Raw genomic sequence first — 20,322 nt, 5'->3', positions numbered from 1 at the left:
TTTATATATAACATATGTAATATAATCTGTAAAACTTTATATATGAATTTGAACTATATGAATTAAAAATTTATTTATCGAATAAATTATTGAAAAATTAAATAATATTGTTTGATCTAATAATAATAAAAATTCATAGAAACATTTTCAATTAGAATAATGTTTGGACAACATAATATCGTTAAATTTTCTATTTAGTTCAGTCCATTATTTTGGCAACAATTTTTTTTTATAAAATATTCATAATTAAAGTATCTGAAATTTCGTTTATAAAATATTTGATTATTTATGTAAGAATCACTATTATGAATAAAAATAGATGTCATTATTCTATATGTATAAACTATATGTAAAACCCTAATTCAATGTATTGTGATTATGTACAGAAATTACTAAATGTTTTAAATATATGTAATTATTAAATATAGGAATAATTTTTAATATAAGCCACTCAATGTGATAAAAATATTAGTGTTAATTATTATTACCTAAAATTCTTATTCGTTTGAAAGCTTTATTATTTAAAAATAATTTGATTATTTTATAAATTATTAATATAAAAATAAAAATTCTTTGCTTATGAAATATAGATTTATTACTTTCGAAAAGAGTATTTTAATTTTGTGTTATAAAACAAAATTGAATGAAATGATAACTAAATTAAATATTTATAACGTTCCATTTATTTCAATATTAAAATTAGATATTTACACAACCATATATACAAAATATTAATAAACAAATTGATTAATAATTATTTCTTTTTATTACTATTTTTATATTACTATTTGAAATGATAACTAAATTAAATATTTATAACGTTCCACTCATTTCAATATTAAAATTAGATATTTACACAACCATATATACAAAATATTAATAAACAAATTGATTAATAATTATTTCTTTTTATTACTATTTTTATATTACTATTTATATAAAAAGATCTACTTTATTTGATGGTTTTATAAAATATATATTAATTTTCTAATGATTACGATTTTAATGTATATCAATGATTAATTATATTTTTAAGGTACTCAAACGAAGCAATTGCGTATAGCGGTCAAAATTAGGAAGCACTTACGGTATCGTTCAAAGATTTACAATATAGCTTACCGTTTTCGTGAACCGAATCAAGCTTCAAATAAGCTTATTAATTTGTTTTGCACTGTTGACTATTATTCAATGAGCTTATAGAGAAGTTCTAAGAGTAGCATAAGCCCGATTGTTTCAATAAAGTTTGGTGTTCTTTCAAATCTATTAACAATCTTAATTGCACTATTATAAGCTGTTTGACTTATTTATTGTTACAAATTAAAAGCTTAAAGTATGCAAAATATTTTTCTTTATCTCAACAGAAGCAAGAGTATAATGGAGCATCGTTCATAGTTTCAAGTTCTGCTTATTATCTCTTTCCTCTAATATCAGTTATCGCTTACCACCTCGATGGTTAATCAATCTACCATTTACACTTCATTTATGCCTACATTATGTGAACATAAAAATGACGTACACATAAAAATATAAACATAAAAAATGACACAAGCAAATAATAATAGTAAAATACCAGTGTACTTGCTTGCGGTAAATATTTATGCGGTAAAAATATGGAAACTATGATTTTTTTTTTTAATTGAATTTGAAATTTCCAGAAGAGAGGGACAGAGTTAAGCTAGCATCAATGACTTTGAACACTACCAGATAAAAGAATTTTCAATTTCAAAGTAATGACTTCACGATTAGTCTCACCAAATCGTTTCTTACGATTTTCAAATTAGTCTTTTTGACTATAATAGTTTTACGGATTACAGCAGTTTTACGCGGAATGCAAAGTGGGAGAGGTGTGAGCGCGCAAACATTTGTTTTGTCAACATTGGCCAACGGACTCAAAGAATGCTTCTAGCCAAAAAACTCTAATATATGACTATAATTCCGAGAAGTAATAACAAATGAACCCTACAAAGCTATGCCCTATTGACGTAACGACAAATAGCGGCATAGTAACAGCCACCGATGCGCTATCGGCGCAGCCAGTTCGTACGAGAATATGTAAGGAGTTGCACGTTTTGCGATTGCCTCTTGCTAGTATCAATCATGCACTCTTCACATCGGGCTCGCTATCCAAACCTGCCATCGCCATTGGGAGGCCATGGCAAGCATCAAGCAACGCAGGCGCTCGTTCTTTACTACTTCTTACTAGTTAACAAGCACCCATCACGACAGGACCGCCAATCTACACTCGCGGTTTACGCCCGCATGTAAGTAACGCCGACGCTCGTTCTTACGACTACTACTACAGCGGTTCCTGCCAACTCAAGTAAGATGCGACGAGACACTCGTTCTTACTATCTGTACTCGCGGTTCCTGCCACCACCTCACGCAGTTCCCGCCACAACGTGCAAGCAACGCCGACGCTTGCTCTTGCATATTACCTCACACCGCGGTTGACGCCCGCATGTAAGTAACGCCGACGCTCGTTCTTACGACTACTACTACAGCGGTTCCTGCCAACTCAAGTAAGATGCGACGAGACACTCGTTCTTACTATCTGTACTCGCGGTTCCTGCCACCACCTCACGCAGTTCCCGCCACAACGTGCAAGCAACGCCGACGCTTGCTCTTGCATATTACCTCACACCGCGGTTGACGCCCGCATGTAAGTAACGCCGACGCTCGTTCTTACGACTACTACTACAGCGGTTCCTGCCAACTCAAGTAAGATGCGACCAGACGGTCGTTCTTACATCTTACCCTTACACCGCGGTTCCCGCCAGCTCATATAAGATACGACCAGACGCTCGTTCTTACATCTCACCTCTATACCACGGTTTACGCCACATCGAGCACACGAACGTGCACCAATGCCACCACTACCTTTGAGCTCATGGACACAAGCTGTGACGTCACATGGACGTTCTCCCACCACTCTATACACTACAGCTCACCCCACGCCGGCTGCTAAAACGGCACTAACTTGCTGCTCTTACCACCACGAGTCTCCCACTACACTACTCAACCCAAAAGAAGAAGGGGAATCACCCTCCAGGCTATCAAAAACACACGTACAGACTTATTGCCACCACCATTACTGAAGAAACACTGATCTATTCATTCTATCATACACTCACTCCAATATTCATAGATTATTAACTATTCATTATTTATTATATTTAATAAAAGGAAAGACTATAAACATTAAAGGCAGTATTGAATAATTGCATTGCCCCTTCCACTTGCCAGCAAGCCTCCACCCACCATCATAAGGAGGTTTTTAGTCTGATCCCAGACAAATAGGTATTGCTATTAAAAATTACTAGTTTTATTTCGTAGAGATGCTCAACACCACAAACTTGTATGGTTATAATGTTTTACTTTAGGTAAAGAAACAGTTATAAATATTTAAATTTGTATAATGTTATCTGTGGAATAATCTTAAAAATTTGTAAAAAATATACAGTTGTCATTGTCGTTAAAAAAAGCTTTTTTGTTTGCATAAAAATTTATTTCAATGTTTGTTTTATAAAACTTTTGTTAATCTTTTTGTATTTTTTTTTTTTTTTGTAATATTCTAATATATGAAATCATAGTACTAACTGTTATCTTTGAGTTTCATTGGGTGCTTGTGCTAGCCAATGTATAAAAGTTTATTATAGGTGTAAAGTTCTTAATACACTACACCCATTCATCCATTTTCAAAAAAATAATTGTAATTGTAATTGTATCATTGCAATTGTAGCATAATATTAGTTAATTAATTTTTTAATTAAAAATACATAAATTGAAAATAATATTTTATATATTATAATAAAAAGTATTTCTATAAATGAAAAACAAAAATTTTGATTGTAATGATTTTGATGTATTTGATTATAATACTATGTTCTAATAACTATATAAAACATGATTATCAAATATTTTATACTCACAAATCAATGCGATCTAAGAATTCAAACACTGGATATAACATATATATTCCAGTAGAGAATAATTAATTGTGATTTAACTGTAAAATAATCATATCTCTATTATACATATACTTAAAATTTAATGAATTTCTGAATAAATGAATATATAAATGAATACATTTTATTTATAAGTATAGTAGGTTAACACTATTTTAATAATAAAATTTCTTATGATCAATATTCTTATTAACTTATAATCTATTTAACAACGGTTACTTAGCAATTATCATTACATATACAATGATAAATATAAAAGTTGAAATTCAAGTATCGAAAACAATATATCTTTTATAATGATAAACTTATATATTAAATATATACTTCAACCAACAATAATTTGTGTTTATGAATTCCTCGTATTAATATTATCTATTACAAGCATTTTCATATCAGAAAATATATTGAGGTATCATTTCGAGCACTGAAAATGAACAGTTAGATTATTATAAAATATTTAATAAAAGTGAAAATACGAAATAATAGAAACAATTAAAATGATTATTTAATGATTCTTCAAATTAGAAAATATTTTAATAAACATGTCTTAAACTTACATATAAATGTGGATACTCTTATCCTTTTTTAATTCCCTTTTATCTAATATTCATTTTTTATACATATTCTAACTTCTATTACATGAATATTCAAGAAAATTAAATAAATATAAGACTATTTAAGGGAAAAAAACGATAATAGTTAAATAGTACGTAAAATTAGTACAAAATATATATCTTAATAAAAAATTATTTTATTTGAGTTATGTTTTTTTAATATAAGTATTTAATGTAAGTATTTAGTATAAGTATATTATATCGTTCTAGAGAATATCTAAGATCACAATTTGTTTATCTTTGCATATATATATTAAAAATATTTTAAAAATCAATAATAAGAGCATATAGCAAATATAGAAAAATGATAGAATTTTTATATTTGTTTCATAAATTCAAAAGTTTATTTGAGAAATATTTTAATTAGAGTTTCTTAATTTAAGTAATACTATGCAAATCTTAAAAATCAAATATAATTTTACTTTAATTTTTGTATAAAATCTTACTGAATTAATGAAAATTCAAAATATATAGATAGAAAAATATTTTATTCAATGTTTTTCAAACTTGGAAATTTCAAATAATGGAAGCTAATTTTGTATAAAGTTTTAAAATTTATTATTTTTGACATTATATTCGTTTAATAAAAATAAATAAGAATAATTAAATATTTAAGTTTATTTATAACTTAAGTTTTATTAAATTATAAGGATTTTTTGGATCAAAGATATAAATAATAGTATTTTGACATATTATAATTTATAATCTCACTTGATTAAAATGTTAACTTTGGACTATCTTAAATATAAAAGATATTCGAGAGAGTAATGAAAAAAGATTGAGGAATAATTTTTAAAATAGTTTGCATAAAGACATCAAATTTAAGTACTTATATGATGACATATAATAATTGAGATCAGTAACTGTGAATGTCAAATACGTACATATATGCATTGCGAATCGTGCAATTCTAAACGTCTGAACGTGTACGCTATAGAAAAGTGTGCTGCTACTCGTACGTGTCGGCCAAAGCGACGAACGGGCATCCAACGGTTCGTGCCCTCTTCTCTCTCGCACGTTGAGGATAAGGTGACTATGACAGATTGGGAGGGGGAAGGCACTATGGGTTGAAGCAAGAAATTGAGACTGTGCCACGCGCCAGGATCTCTAGTATCACGTTGTCTTCCGCCTTTTTCACTTGGGTTGACGTTTTCTCGAGCAAGTGTAAATTTTGTGTACTTCAAACGTAAGTGAGATGCTGCAAGAATTGCAGTTGCTTCTGCTGTTCCTGACTTGCTTCGTGGTCCCGAGCAGCCAATGGCCTTACTCGCTCTGGTCCAGCAAATCTCAATCCCAACAGTCAGTGCGTAATGTTTTCCGTACCGGCAAATTTCTTCCTAGGGGTAAGTTTATAATTGCTGTAGCTCAGTTTCTTAGGACTCCTTTGAATTTTTTCGTATTTATTATATTGAGAATAATCGATTGTTGCTTATTTTGAAGCGCAATTCTCTTTTCCTCAATCTTTTTTACTCACTTTATCTACTCCTTTACTCGTACGGTTCAGTATGCATGTAGCCCCGTTCATTAATACAGAAGTTGTATGGAAATCGTATTAATTTTTTATTATTACTGAAGTATTGAAAACTTTATTATTTATTGAATTAATTTTTCGTTAGCACTATTTAAGTGAATTAATCTTCATGTATCATCATTACAGTATATTATTTAAATTATAATTCATAATTTTAGATAAATATTTTTAAATGATAATAGCAATTTTTTATGTTTTTATTTTATGTTTGTTAAATCATATAATAACGTTAAAAATAATTTTCTTATTTATCTATATTTTTAATATTACTATTTTGTAATTAGTAAATTAGTTTTAATGTAACTCAAAAAAAAAATATATATATATTATAAATTATGTTAATTATATATTACACATCAAGTATTTAGTTTGTATTTTAATTTGTAAACATTTAATTGGATTAAATAATATCGGAATTTAATATACATTATTTTTATAATCTAAATAAAATTATATTACTAATTTAATCAATCAAATTTATGAAAAAAACCTCAAATAGTAATAAAATTAATTGAATGTTTGTAATTTAATTAAATGTGCCTTTACTTCTTGTAAATTAGACTTACTTATAATTAAAAATAGAATTCACAGTAAAAATTTTATTAAACTATTTTAAATATTAAAATAGCTTGAGCGATTTAATGATTTAAATTAACAATTTTGGGATATGTATGATAATATTATGATTTAATTTGTATGAAAGGGTTATAGAAATAATGAAAATCACAATTTATAATTAATAAATATTAAATTGAAATTCTAAGCATTGTAAATTGAAAACAATTTTGTAATTATTGTTTATTAATATTCATCTACTTTTGTGAATTTGAATCTACTTATTGAACAATTGAATTAAAAGTTAAAAAGTAATTTAAATAAAATCTTGTAAAGGTATAATAATAACTTATTACTTAATTTTTCTTACATCTTCTATAAATCGATATAATTACAGTCATCAATAACAAATTTGTAGTTGTAAATCTCAAGAAAATAAAAAAAAAATAAAAATAAATATACAATAGCTCTCCTCCCATTTTCATTCTCATTTTTTGTATTTAAGAAAATAATTATTTTTTAAAATATAAAATCAATTTTTGATATTTCTATTTAGATTCGAGTTTTTTTATCGATCTTTTTCTAAACACATAGTGACCAATATAGCAGTAGGAAATCGGTATTTTGAATCTATCATAAAAATAATAAATGCTTGAAACATAAATATAATAAATGCTTGTTCTGAAATCCTTGAAAAATGAATTAAATATTACATTAATATTTAATGTTACGATTATATTCATAACCTATTGAAGACATTGATGTTATTTTGATTTTTTTCTCTGATAATAAGTATTTAAAAGGTTTGATTATGATGTGTACTTTGAATTTTTAATTGAATGCGGTATTTAGATTTTTTTAATTTTTAATTTGATTAAAGACTCTCACTCATTGTTTTAATTATAATTATCCATACATTTGTTATAAATCAATACATTTTTTATGAATCAATACATTTTTTTATGAATCAATACATTTTTTTTGAATCAGTACATTTTTTATGAATCAATACATTTTTTTGAATCAGTACATTTTTTATGAATCAATACATTTATATGAATCTATACATTTTTTATGAATCAGTACATTTTTTATGAATCCATATAATTTTTATGAATCAGTACATTTTTTATGAATCAATACATTTTGTATGAATCAATACATTTTTTATGAATCAATACATTTTTATGAATCTATACATTTTTTATGAATCAGTACATTTTTTATGAATCCATACATTTTTTATGAATCAATACATTTTTTATGAATCAATACATTTTTTATGAATCAACACAATTTTTTATGAATCAGTACATTTTCTATGAATCAATATATTTTTTATGAATCAATACATTTTTTTGAATCAGTACATTTTTTATGAATCAATACATTTTTTTGAATCAGTACATTTTTTATGAATCAATACATTTTGTATGAATCAATACATTTTTTATGAATCAATACATTTTTATGAATCTATACATTTTTTATGAATCAGTACATTTTTTATGAATCAATACATTTTTTATGAATCAATACATTTATATGAATCTATACATTTTTTATGAATCCATATAATTTTTATGAATCAGTACATTTTTTATGAATCCATATAATTTTTAGGAATCAACACATTTTTATGAATCGATACATTTTTTATGAATAAACACATTTTTAATGAATCAATATATTTTTTGAAAATTGGTAATAGTCTCTTAAACATTTTTATGCATAGATAAAGTAGAAAAAAGGTTGTTATTCAGAAACGTTGCACTTTTATTTATATAAATCTTACTTTGAACTTATATATATAATTATAATTTATATTTTTATAACACCATATTTCTATGGTAATACTGGATTTTTTAAAGTATTTGTAAGTATTTTTATTTTAATTAAATTTATATGAGCATTTTATAATTCGTAGAAATTGTGTAGTTATTTTAATACTAATTTAAAATTAGTAATAATTATTGTTAAAATAATTATTAAGCAAATTTTTATTTATCTAATTTTACATATGTATTCAATATTATATATTATATATTAAATTATTCTATACTTTAAAAATATTGTATTTTTGAAACTATTTAATGAAACATGAAAAATTATTATTTTTTAAAATGTCTTGTAATTTCAGATATATTTTTATTTTCTTAATATTAAACCTTCTTTTTTGAAATTTTGTAATTTGATTTTATATATACTTTGTTTTATTGAAAATATTATAAATTATTGAAATATAATAAATTATAGGAATTTACCCATTTTTACAATAATATTGAAAAATTTATTTAATATTGAAAAAATATCAAAAATATATAAATATTTTTAGATTATAATTATTGTAATTTTAAATAAAATAATTTAGTGCCGTAAAAAGAATGTTTAATTACAATTGATTATTGATAACTGGATTAAAATAAATTATTTTATAATATAATTTTGATTATATTATTAAATATCATGGAAAATAAATTTTAATAAATTAATATTAATGTTAATTAATATAAAAATATATTTTTCTCCTAGGAATGAATAATTTATAAATAGAACATATATATATTTATATATAGTTAATATTACAATAATGAAATGAAAAAGTACAACAAAACGCTCATTTAATTTTTATCTTAAAGTACTTATTTAAAATAAACTATATCGATACTGCCTGATATCCATAATAAATAATTGAAATTAATAATTACATTATATTTAAAAAATATTTTAATTAAGGATATTTTATTATGCAAAAACAGAATAGTAATAGTTAACATTAAATTAAAATCAATTATTTGTAGATTTCTTAATTTTAAAACATCCTAATGATAAATAAAATCATTATCATTACAAAAGATGTTTGAAAAACTATTCGAGATGCATCTGCAATGAAAAGTTAATTTATTTATTCATAAATATTAATATTAAGAAAACAGATATTATTAGACAAATATTTAAAATAATAATTTACTTGAATACAGACAGAGGCCAGCAAAATAAATGTACTTTTTCAGACATTTACATACATTTTCATCCGAACATATTAAGCTATTTGTTCTGTCTGGAATATCCAATTGATAACAACTATCTTCTTCTTTCGTACAAGGATCTCCATATACTATAAGTAAAAATAATACTAATGATTGAAATGTATTAATACTAAAAATGTTTAATATCGAACAATTTAAATAAACATTCTTATATGTTTAAGCAAAGACTTGAGTATCGTGTTATCAACCAATATATATAACAATTGTTAATTGGCTTAAATTGAATTTATGAATTTATAAGTTTTTACAAGATTGCTGAATTTATTATTTAATGTTTAAGATTTTTTAAATTTTATATCCTAATTTACTTGATTTTTAAAATAGTTTATTTTTATTAAAATTATATAAAAAATGCATGCTCATATTTTATAAACTATATTTATACTATTATTTTATTAGTTTATAAGTATTATTAAATTCTATAAAGAATTATTTATCAAAAAATATATAAAATCAATAAAAATATATTTTTACAAAAGTAATCTATATTTATGCAGTGTTCAAAATCAAATAATCAAAATGTTAACATTTTTAATACGACAAATATAAAGAATAAAATGTGTATCATTAAAAATTCAATTTTTATATAAAGAATCGTAAAATTAATTAAATTAATATTATTTAACATATACGTAAATATTATTGAATTTGTATATTAATACACACAATATAACAAACTAACATCAATAATTATCTAATTATTTTCTTTTCGCGAGCTGAATTATATCTCTGTTTCACAAGATGATATTACATAATATTTTTTTTAAAAAATATGATTGATTAAAGGCGATGAGTTGATAATCTCACCTTTATTAGGAATGCAACGTTTATTTGTCAAATCAAAATGAAAATTCATACGACAGTGGCATTTGCCATTTGTGCACTCGGAGTTATTAAGTCCTGCAATACATTGAATAGATTCGGTACAACTATCCCTTGGTAGATTTGCAATAGTTAGGCATTTCCGCTTATCAACATTAATTATCATGTGTGGTGGGCAGTCGCAAATTCTTTTTGATGTATGATTCATGCGAGCCTCCTGGCATGTCGCACCTTCAATATCCTCGCAGTCTTCATCTTGGAAACAAACCTTTCCAACACCTGCGATAAAATTGTCTATACGAGATACTTTTAAAAATATAATATTCACGTATTTTATTATTCTTTTATTGAATGAACTTTTATCCTTTTATTCGCTTTATAAACAATTTTGTATAGATTTAAAATATAAATTTATAAAATATACGATCATGTAGTACATTTTTAAAAGAATGTTATTACGTATAATTAACGTATTTGTAAGAAATATTAATCTATATAAAACAAGGAAATTAAAAAAAATGATTCTAAATATCCTATAACTTAAAAATATTTTTGTATTCAAAAACTTCTTCTCTACAAGCTTTTATCAACGAAATTTCTAGATTTTAAAATTATATTCATCCTATATTGTATTTTCGAATATGATTGTCACACATTGAAAAGTTAAATTTCTTAACATTTGTAAAAATGAGAACATTTTTTTATAAATTATTGTTCACAAAAAGAGTGAAAAATTATATCATTTTATTTCACTTTATATGTAAATATGATTTTAATTAATTTACTGAACAGTAAAATAATAGTTATTTTGACAATTCGACTACTTAGTTTTTTTTATAAGTATCTAATAATTACAATACAATAACTTGTACTATTTATTTCCTAAACTTTTATAATTTATGTTATATTATATAATACAATTGTGAAATATTACCTTTTTGTTTTGTATTTACAATGATATCTTTATGTGAACATGATTGATACGATTTAGTAGTAATATTTCCACACATACACATTGAATTAATACATTTCAGCATTTCTGCTTTAATAATGTTTTTACAAGTATCATCAGTCTTGCAGGGAATTTGCGCATCTATAAATATAAGAATTTGAGTAATATTAAAAATCAATGATTTTATGATTCAGAAAATAAGCATTGTACATTCTTTTTTCACACTATTTATAACAAGGAAGTAAATATTTCCAGTACTATTAAAATATGAAACTTCAAAATTAAAAATATTTGAACTACAAATGAAACATCGATTAAAATTAAATAAAAATCTCAATTAATCAATACGTACTATATTCTGCTTTTAATGAAAAAATAAAAATAAAACTAATTAAAACGATATACTTCATTTTTAATATATAAGCTATTAATTTAACTACTACTATTTAATGTAAATTTTCGATCAGACGACAATGACAACACGATCGGTTGTTAGAAATTAACTGAATTGTGAAGATTCGAAGAACATGATATTGAAAGGATATTTATAAACATGAAGGAAATTTTCGCATGAAATTAACTTTATTAATACCTATATAAATAACGATGTTGGATTCAAATGTAACTACAAATTATATAGCAAATTCAAGACTTTGTATTTGATTATTTATTTTATAAATTAATATTTTATAAGTCAAAATTTTAAATAAAACTATAAAATTTCCAGATAAGTATATCAATTAGATTTAAATATTTAATGTAGAATAGCTACTAAAATTTCTAATAAAAGTGTTAGTTTTAAACCTAAATAATTATTATATACATTATATACATGGAATATATTTTCAATAATATTGTAGCATAATTAATTTTAATTATTTGAAAATAATTAATTTCAAAATATTATGAAAATTCTATTAAATATTCATATATGTATATAGAAAATGTATGTACAATTAAAATAATATAAAGTTTATATATGGCAATCTATCTTCATATCCGAGTCTTTTGCTCGATAAATTTAGAATTGATTTTAATAATCTAAAAACCAATTTATGCGCGAAGACAAATAATATGATTTTAAAATATTGCATAATATTAATTTTTTATATTGAATTATTTATATTAAATAAATTATAAGCTTTGATATAATATAAATAATATGTAAATTTTATATCCGTATAATATATTACAAAATATGTATGTGACAAAATGAAAATTTTATTCTCAAGTTAGCAAATTAAATGAATTTTTCATGAAAATTTAAGTTTCCTGTTTAATTTTATTTTTATGAATTATATAATATATAATAATTGTATAATAATTCATTAATATTGATCTTATAAAATATAATATACGTTAGATTTTTTATCGAGTATATTAAAGTAAATATAAATATAGATCACTGAAATTAAAAATTATAGTAATATAAGAATTAAATTTATGACTTTAAAATAATTATATAAAATTTAATATATTTGATATATCTAACAATTGGATAACTAGATGATAATTATAACAAAAATACTTATTTTAGAAAATATAACATAAAATTTTTTTTGTATATCAATATACAAATTTAGGTCGATATTGAATGAAGAAGCTAATAGTGTCATTACTTCTTATATGGATGCATGAAAACATAAAGAAATCTCAATATTAATTAAATATACTATGTAATATGGGATATCAAAGTATTCTAAAGAATTCTTTGTTAATTTTTTATAATATTTTCATAATTTAATGGACTAATTATTGTTAACTATTTCTTACGGTAATATTCTCCCAAATGTCTTCTATTTTGTCCGCTATTTTTTCTCATACTTTCTCTCTATTTTATTACTCTTTTTATGTTAATATTATTAATCGTAAATTAAAATAATTATCGATATTATAATGAGTCTGAATATAAAGTTTTGTTTATTAAAAGTTTGATTATTATAAAAATACTTAATTTATTCATACATGTTTATCAGATTTATTATGAAATATGTTCTATAATAGGTTATTGTATAATGAGTAACAATTTAAAATAAATTTTATACTATTTAAAATTTTTATCATAAAATTTATTTATTCAAAAATTTTTTTTATTTCTAATACGCATAAAATTTGTTTATGCTAAAATTAAATTCAATATTCGGAAATAGAAATATATATTAGCATTAGATGCAATACAAACAATTAATTCAGATAATAATTCTGTCGTTATATCAATTTATAACTATTGAAATAGTTATGCAATAGTAGTTTTATTTTAATAATTAATGTATAGCCGATTAATGGGTGGTACAAGAGCGATGTAATTAACAACGATAATTTAAAAATTATAAATAAATTTTTTTTTTTTTTAAAGTGAAGTATTGAAAAATTTCAGTTAATAATATATTACAAAAATGGATATAATTAATATAATATAAGTAAAATATTAATAGTCAATAAATAATAACTAACAAATATGGCACATTTATTGAATTTAATGATTCATAAAATCTTATGTAGAATTAATCATATTATGTGTAGATATGATATCATATTAGATGTAGATATAATTTTTTTATATTTCATTTTAATTTCTAATTATATATATTAATTAAACTGAATGACTTGCAATTAAAATTTTGTAGTAGAGTAAGTAATAAATAATTTGAATATTTAAGTAATGAAAATTGAAAGTAATAAAGTAGTAAAAAAATTGAATAAAGAAAAAAAAATTATTGTGTGTACTTTATAATAAGAAATGATTTTAAATAGAATAATATTGATAGATCAATAATATTTAGTCATTGATATGAATTTGTCATAAATTCTTTGATGTTGCTATGTAAATATGTAATATAAGTTCTGTAAATCTTATTGAATGAAATTAGTATAATACTTGTTATTGTTGTATTTTAAAAATAATATTTACAATATTTCAAATTTTTAATTATATATTATGATTACTAAATAAAATTTTAGAATTTGTATATATTTATAAGCCAATAAGTTTTTAAATAAATTAAATATTTTGAAATATTTATATATACTTTGAAAATAGTTTTACAAATTAAAAATCATTTCAAATTAAATATTTGCTGATACAGAGGCATTCTATATTATAATACAAAAATAACAAAGGGGTTTTCTTATTAAATAGTCTATTAATGTTTTATTAAAACATTCACATTTAACTTCGACGATGTAGAACTTATGATATTCCTTTATAAAAATGTATACAATGATATAACGAATACCAAGTTTTCAAAAAAATTTGTACAATCAAATTTTTAACGAAATCGATATAATCTGATACGAAAATTTTTTATGTGGAACTGAAGACGCTGTACTTATTGATTAAACAGAAATGTTTCAGATGAAATATCAACCCATTAAATTTTTTAAATAATCTCAATTGATCATTTGAAATACATGGTATTATGTATGATATTATGTATTTTGCTTTCAGAGTTAATTTCTTTAAAAAAAGAATTTGTTTTTAAACGTTTACTTAATGAATAAGAAATGAAAAAATAATATGAAAAAATAAAAATATATAGTTAATATTTTTAATACATGATTTTATATAAAATATATTTCTCACATAAATATTTCTTGTATTAGATTATTTTAAAACTTAGTATTAATTTGCTAATTTCTAAGATTTCAATTCAATAATATATAATGTATTTACAATATTGAAAACTTATTTTTTAATTTCACAACAAAAGTAACTTAAACTTCATTTTTTAAATCTCAGTTACTTTATCTAAAATATTACAAAATATGAAATTTTTATGTATTTTAACTTCTTATTTCTTGAATTTCATATTGTATAATTTTATTTGATTTGTGCATAGTTTTTTTTCACTAATAGATTTAAAAAAAACTATTTAATATTTGATAAAAATCAATATTTTTCTTACATAACAACAAAACGTAGTTTTTATAATATATTTTAATAATTAATATATTGTTAATTAATATATTTTATTAATAGGTAATCCTATTTTTAAACTGAAATCGGTAAAAAATAATTTTATGAAAGTTTAATAATGAATTCAAATGGCTTAGGTCTATTAATAGAAAATATATTTATTAATAATTTAAATTTTTAAGCTAATTTTAATAATAGAAGAATATATGATTTAATGAGGAACTTTTATTCTAATTAAATTATATATACATATATTTCATTCTACTAATTATTGTATATATTCCGTTGTAAAATTTAATTACAAATTATTTTTATTTTGCAAAAACAAAAAATTATAATAATTTTGTAATTTTTTAAAAATGTAAGTATAAATTCTATACTATTCCGAATTTTGTTACTTTGATATTTAAAAAACAAATAAAATTATTATAGAATTTCATATTTGATTAAAATAAGATCCTATTGTGTAATGTGGATTGTAATGTTATACACTTTATGAAAGATTTGTCTGTATGTAGTAGGAGTGTTTATCAAATGCATAATAATCAATATACTATTGTACGAGATTGATGCAGTTCCATGAATTTAAGAAAAAGTAGGTCATACGCGCTGTGCGGCGCACGGCACACGCCCTCGGACCGGCACGCGCAATCGGGCGAATGTTTATAAACAAAACTCGGTAAGTTCGAGCAAGTTTTACGACATGAAATCTAATATACTATAAGATCACACAAGGGTATTGTGCCTACTTTTCTCTCGTCGAAAATTCTCGAAGGTTCTAGATTTTTCTTTCCACACCTCGTGTAAGAATTAGTGCAACAACGACGATGCTTTGTTGCCAGCTAAGTGAGCCGCAGCGTGGCTATATAAAGGACGCACGCGGCGTGCCTCGCCCTCTCGCTGAAAATCTCTCTTGCTGAAAGCTTCTTGCTTGCTGACCGGCTCTCCTGCCTAACCACCCTCTACCAACTGCACTTGCGGCTAACTTCTTGCCGTGACCCGACCACAGTGACCGACCATAGTGAACCGATCTAATCATCTACCAGTAGAAGCCATGGCACACGGGTCTCGATCTGCCCTCAGCAGGACCGCGATGGAACGGTCGGTATTTTCAGCAGAGCCGCCACGGAACGATCAAGCCTGCGGTTCGTGCGCGTATTCAAAAGGCTCATTGTAATATCACTTCGCGCTCAATCAAGTGTATCTGCCGCTCAGTGTTTTAGTATACTGTGAAGACAACGCGTGGCAATATATTCGGCAGCATAGTTAAGAATACACGCGTGCATAAGAATAAGAAATCGGCAGATTAGATAGTGATTACAGTGAAGCCAATGGAATAGTAATCAAGAGGGATATCAATTACACAGCAACTAATACATCTTGCCTGCAGCTCACAAGGTACATCTTTTTATATTAATAAATTAGTTAGTCACACCTCGCACAAAAGTAAGTCGGGCAAATTTACGCTCTTTCGAAGAACACTTCGGAACCATTCAGGCTCTCTGGCAGAAATAGGGCGCACTTACGCTCTCTCGAACAACACTTCGACATCGTACAGGCCCTCAACAGCTGACACAAGTGTCGTTTGCCCTAAGCACATTGTCAAAGAAGGACAACAACATATCGAGTAATAGATTATAAATACAGATTATTAAATCCTTCAAGAGTTACCATTAATCACTCTTACCTGTGACTAGATTCTTTTACTGTCCTCATAAATAATTAGACACAATTGATTACTTAATGCATTCCATTAAACATCTTACACCATATCAAGTATAGTTATTCATACATCAAGCATACATGATTCAAACACCATCTTCTCATGCTACCTCACAAGCATGATTGATTGACTACATCAGCATTACCTCAACTTCAAGATACTCAGTCATATCCATGGAAGCTACAATAATCAAGAATACAAGAACACACCCTCATTACTTCAATAGAATTATCTCTCTCTCTACACAACAGTGCAATATTATTATAATCATTTACAAATAATAAACATTGTTTTTACTAAATGCATAATATTTTTCAGCCTTGTCAATTATTATTTCCTTTGAAGTTACCCTGTCGAAAGACTAATCCACTGAACTATTGAATTGGTAGTTCGATCCATAAGCTAAACCTTTAAAATCGAACAACTATATATTAATAAATTATTGAGTAGAATATAAATTTGAATACAATATTATAATTTATTTTAATAATAATAGTTATTTCAATTATTTTCATTTTAATATTTTAATAATTATTTTAAAATCAATGAGATTAATTATTTTTCGAAAATTTTCTCGTGGAAACAATATTTATATAAATATAAATATTATATTTGTAGTCTTTAAATACATTTTGTATTTATTTATTTTTATCACTCAATTTATTTTTAATTTTTAAAAATCATATTAATTAATATTGGTTGTATTTTTATTTTTTATCCTTTATATAATTTTTTTATGGAATTTAAATATATATGTAGGTTATGAATGAGAAAATCAGATATAAAATGAGTTCAATTTTCAATTTAAAAATTTTGTATAAAAATTTTTAATATTGATTTATTTGGCGTTAGAGTAGAAAACTTTATATGCATAAATATTTACAAAATGTATTCAACTTTATGAATAGCTAGTAAAATTAAAACTTGATTAAATTGTCACTTTTTGAAGGATTTATAAGTATTACAATTCACATATGCAGAAAAAAATCATAGATTTATTAATATATAAATACTGTAGATTATTATATGTATTTATTTATATATTAAAGTCACTTTTCATGATAAATAAAGATTCCTGCATAAAAACATTTAGGTATTTGGTATATGAACAATTTTTATTAAATAAAAAGAGCAACAATGAAAACTGTTTATCGTTGTTTATAAATGAATTATAAATATAATTTTATTCGCGATGTTTTCAGTATATGTGTAGTTTTGACATATATTTATATTCATTCTAATTTTCTTCTGCACATATTTTAATTTCTAATAATATTATTTAGATTTACTTTTCTTCATTATAAATTATTTCGTTCTTTCATCTCTTGTTCACAATAGATTTTGATTTTTTGATAGAAATTAAATTTAATAATATTTATTGCTTAACATATGTTTTTATTTTTTTGTTAATATTTGTAATTTTAAAAATTATATAATCTATTTTGATTGAGATTTTTATAGTAATAATTTTAAATTATAATTATAGATTATAATTTTATATTTAATTTTATATAAGAATAAATTTTACTTTTATTTTATATTATTTATTATTATTTATCACACAAGTATTGAATGAATTATGTATGAAAGATATGCAAATGAAATACAAAGTATATGAAAATTTTTTTTAATTAAATATTATTAAAACAAGTATATTTATTTATAATAAGTAACCTTGAAAAGATAATTATCAGTAAAACATTTAGTATTTTAATCAATTTAATAAATAAAAAATTTAATTTAAAATAATTTTTAACAAAATTACAAATTTTATAAATGTCATTATTTAAAACAATAATATTAATGCTGCTTTATATAATTATTTTAATTTTGAAAATACTTATGCTTTTTGATTTCGATATAAATTCAAAAGATATTCATTACTTTAAATCATCTTTAATAAATTAACCATGTTAAATATCAATAATATATTACCAAAATTGTATATTATAATAGAAAAAATATAAAATCTAATAAATACATTTTTTATGTCACGTAGATTAATATGTAAATATATTTGAAATCATTCAAAATAAGTAGTGAGCGTTTTTATATAATATACAGAACTATTTATGTATGAAATCTATTAAACATTATAATACTATTCACAATTTATTTAAATAGATTTATATTTTATATTTTTCTGTAACAATTTTTAGAAAGCTTAATATGTTAAAATAACGATATATAACAACCAAATTATGCTATCATCGTTCTTGCAGTTCTTAATTTTTTTCCTGAGCCTGTAGAAGAAGAATGCATTTCCATGGATAATCGTCGCCGTGGAATTTGTATGAATACGTATGAGTGTCGTTTACAACGTGGTACCTTTCATGGACCTTGTGCTCTCGGTTTCGGAGTCTGCTGCATTTGTGAGTGTTTTTAGATATATTCTATATTTTATTGTGAGAGTATTATTATTTTCTATTTTATTCTCATTATCTGAAATTCATTCGTTCCATAGAACTATATATTTACCCATGTTTACGTAGTTTAGTTTTTTATTTTTATTACATATATATTATGTATTAGAAGCTGTTTGAGAATGAGAGACTCCTTTTAGTAAGGCAATAAAACATCTGGCAAGTAATATCATGAAAATTGTATTTAAGACTTCAAAACTTTCCTGCTCATAATTATTTTGCACTAGTGTCATAAAACATCTGGAAAACTCTAGCGAAACGTGCTCATACTCCCAGTGCAGTAGAACTTAATGGGTTTATTGCCGGGAGAACCCCAAAGTAGATTCAGAACGAATATCAGATATGCGTAAAGCATTGAGTACAAAACATTTACTTGATTCACTGCAACCCAAAACCCGTACGTGCGACAACATGCAATGACCATACGTGCGCACTCGGCCCTTAAGACAATGCTTGCATTGTTCTTGGCTATGCCACATCTGGTCGATTGCATTGGAAAATTGACCACGCCCAAGCGGACCCTTCTTCTAGCCAAGTCCCAGAGAGGGATGAGGCAACCAAGGAGAGGTAACCAATGGAAAAGGTTCGCCACCTTCCGACACTTTCCCGATTAGCAAATTCGGAACTGAGCCTGGAAGGAAGTGGAAATGAAGGCATGCATAATCTATTGTGCGGCCTTTTAATTAATAATTGCCTGGTTAATTAATAAAGGAAGAAGGGATCCCAAGTGGAGCGGGATCAGTGAACCATTTAAGAAGGGACTACGTAATG

The 20,322-nt window shown here is 24.1% G+C and overlaps 2 protein-coding genes across 3 annotated transcripts in view; one reads left to right on the top strand and one right to left on the bottom strand.

Annotated features, from left to right (window-relative positions):
• Window positions 1-5,521: 5,521 nt before the first annotated feature.
• Window positions 5,522-20,322, top strand: part of LOC105363935 (uncharacterized) — a 21,368-nt gene continuing 6,567 nt past the window's right edge. Inside the window, exons 1-2 of the mRNA XM_011501751.1 lie at window positions 5,522-5,922; window positions 19,351-19,500. Of these exons, the coding sequence (XP_011500053.1) occupies window positions 5,775-5,922; window positions 19,351-19,500 (298 nt within the window). The 5' untranslated portion in view covers window positions 5,522-5,774. The remainder of the gene's footprint in view (window positions 5,923-19,350; window positions 19,501-20,322) is intronic.
• LOC105367381 (uncharacterized) lies at window positions 9,470-11,899 on the bottom strand. Of its 2 annotated transcripts, none has more exons than XM_011506112.1 (5): window positions 11,842-11,899; window positions 11,472-11,630; window positions 10,523-10,831; window positions 9,637-9,783; window positions 9,470-9,548 (listed from the first exon to the last, which is right to left on the bottom strand). In XM_011506112.1, the coding sequence occupies exons 1-5, from the start codon at window positions 11,897-11,899 to the stop codon at window positions 9,478-9,480; spliced, it is 744 nt and encodes a 247-aa protein (XP_011504414.1). In that variant the 3' UTR covers window positions 9,470-9,477. The 2 variants fall into 2 exon arrangements, with proteins under 2 accessions (XP_011504414.1, XP_011504489.1); XM_011506187.1 differs by having other exon boundaries at window positions 10,523-10,816.

The sequence above is a fragment of the Ceratosolen solmsi genome, unplaced genomic scaffold, assembly GCF_000503995.2.
Source record: "Ceratosolen solmsi marchali unplaced genomic scaffold, CerSol_1.0 scaffold10, whole genome shotgun sequence".
Classification (NCBI taxonomy): domain Eukaryota; kingdom Metazoa; phylum Arthropoda; class Insecta; order Hymenoptera; family Agaonidae; genus Ceratosolen; species Ceratosolen solmsi.
Note: the sequence above shows the minus strand (reverse complement) of the source record. Positions and strands in the feature narration are given on the sequence as shown.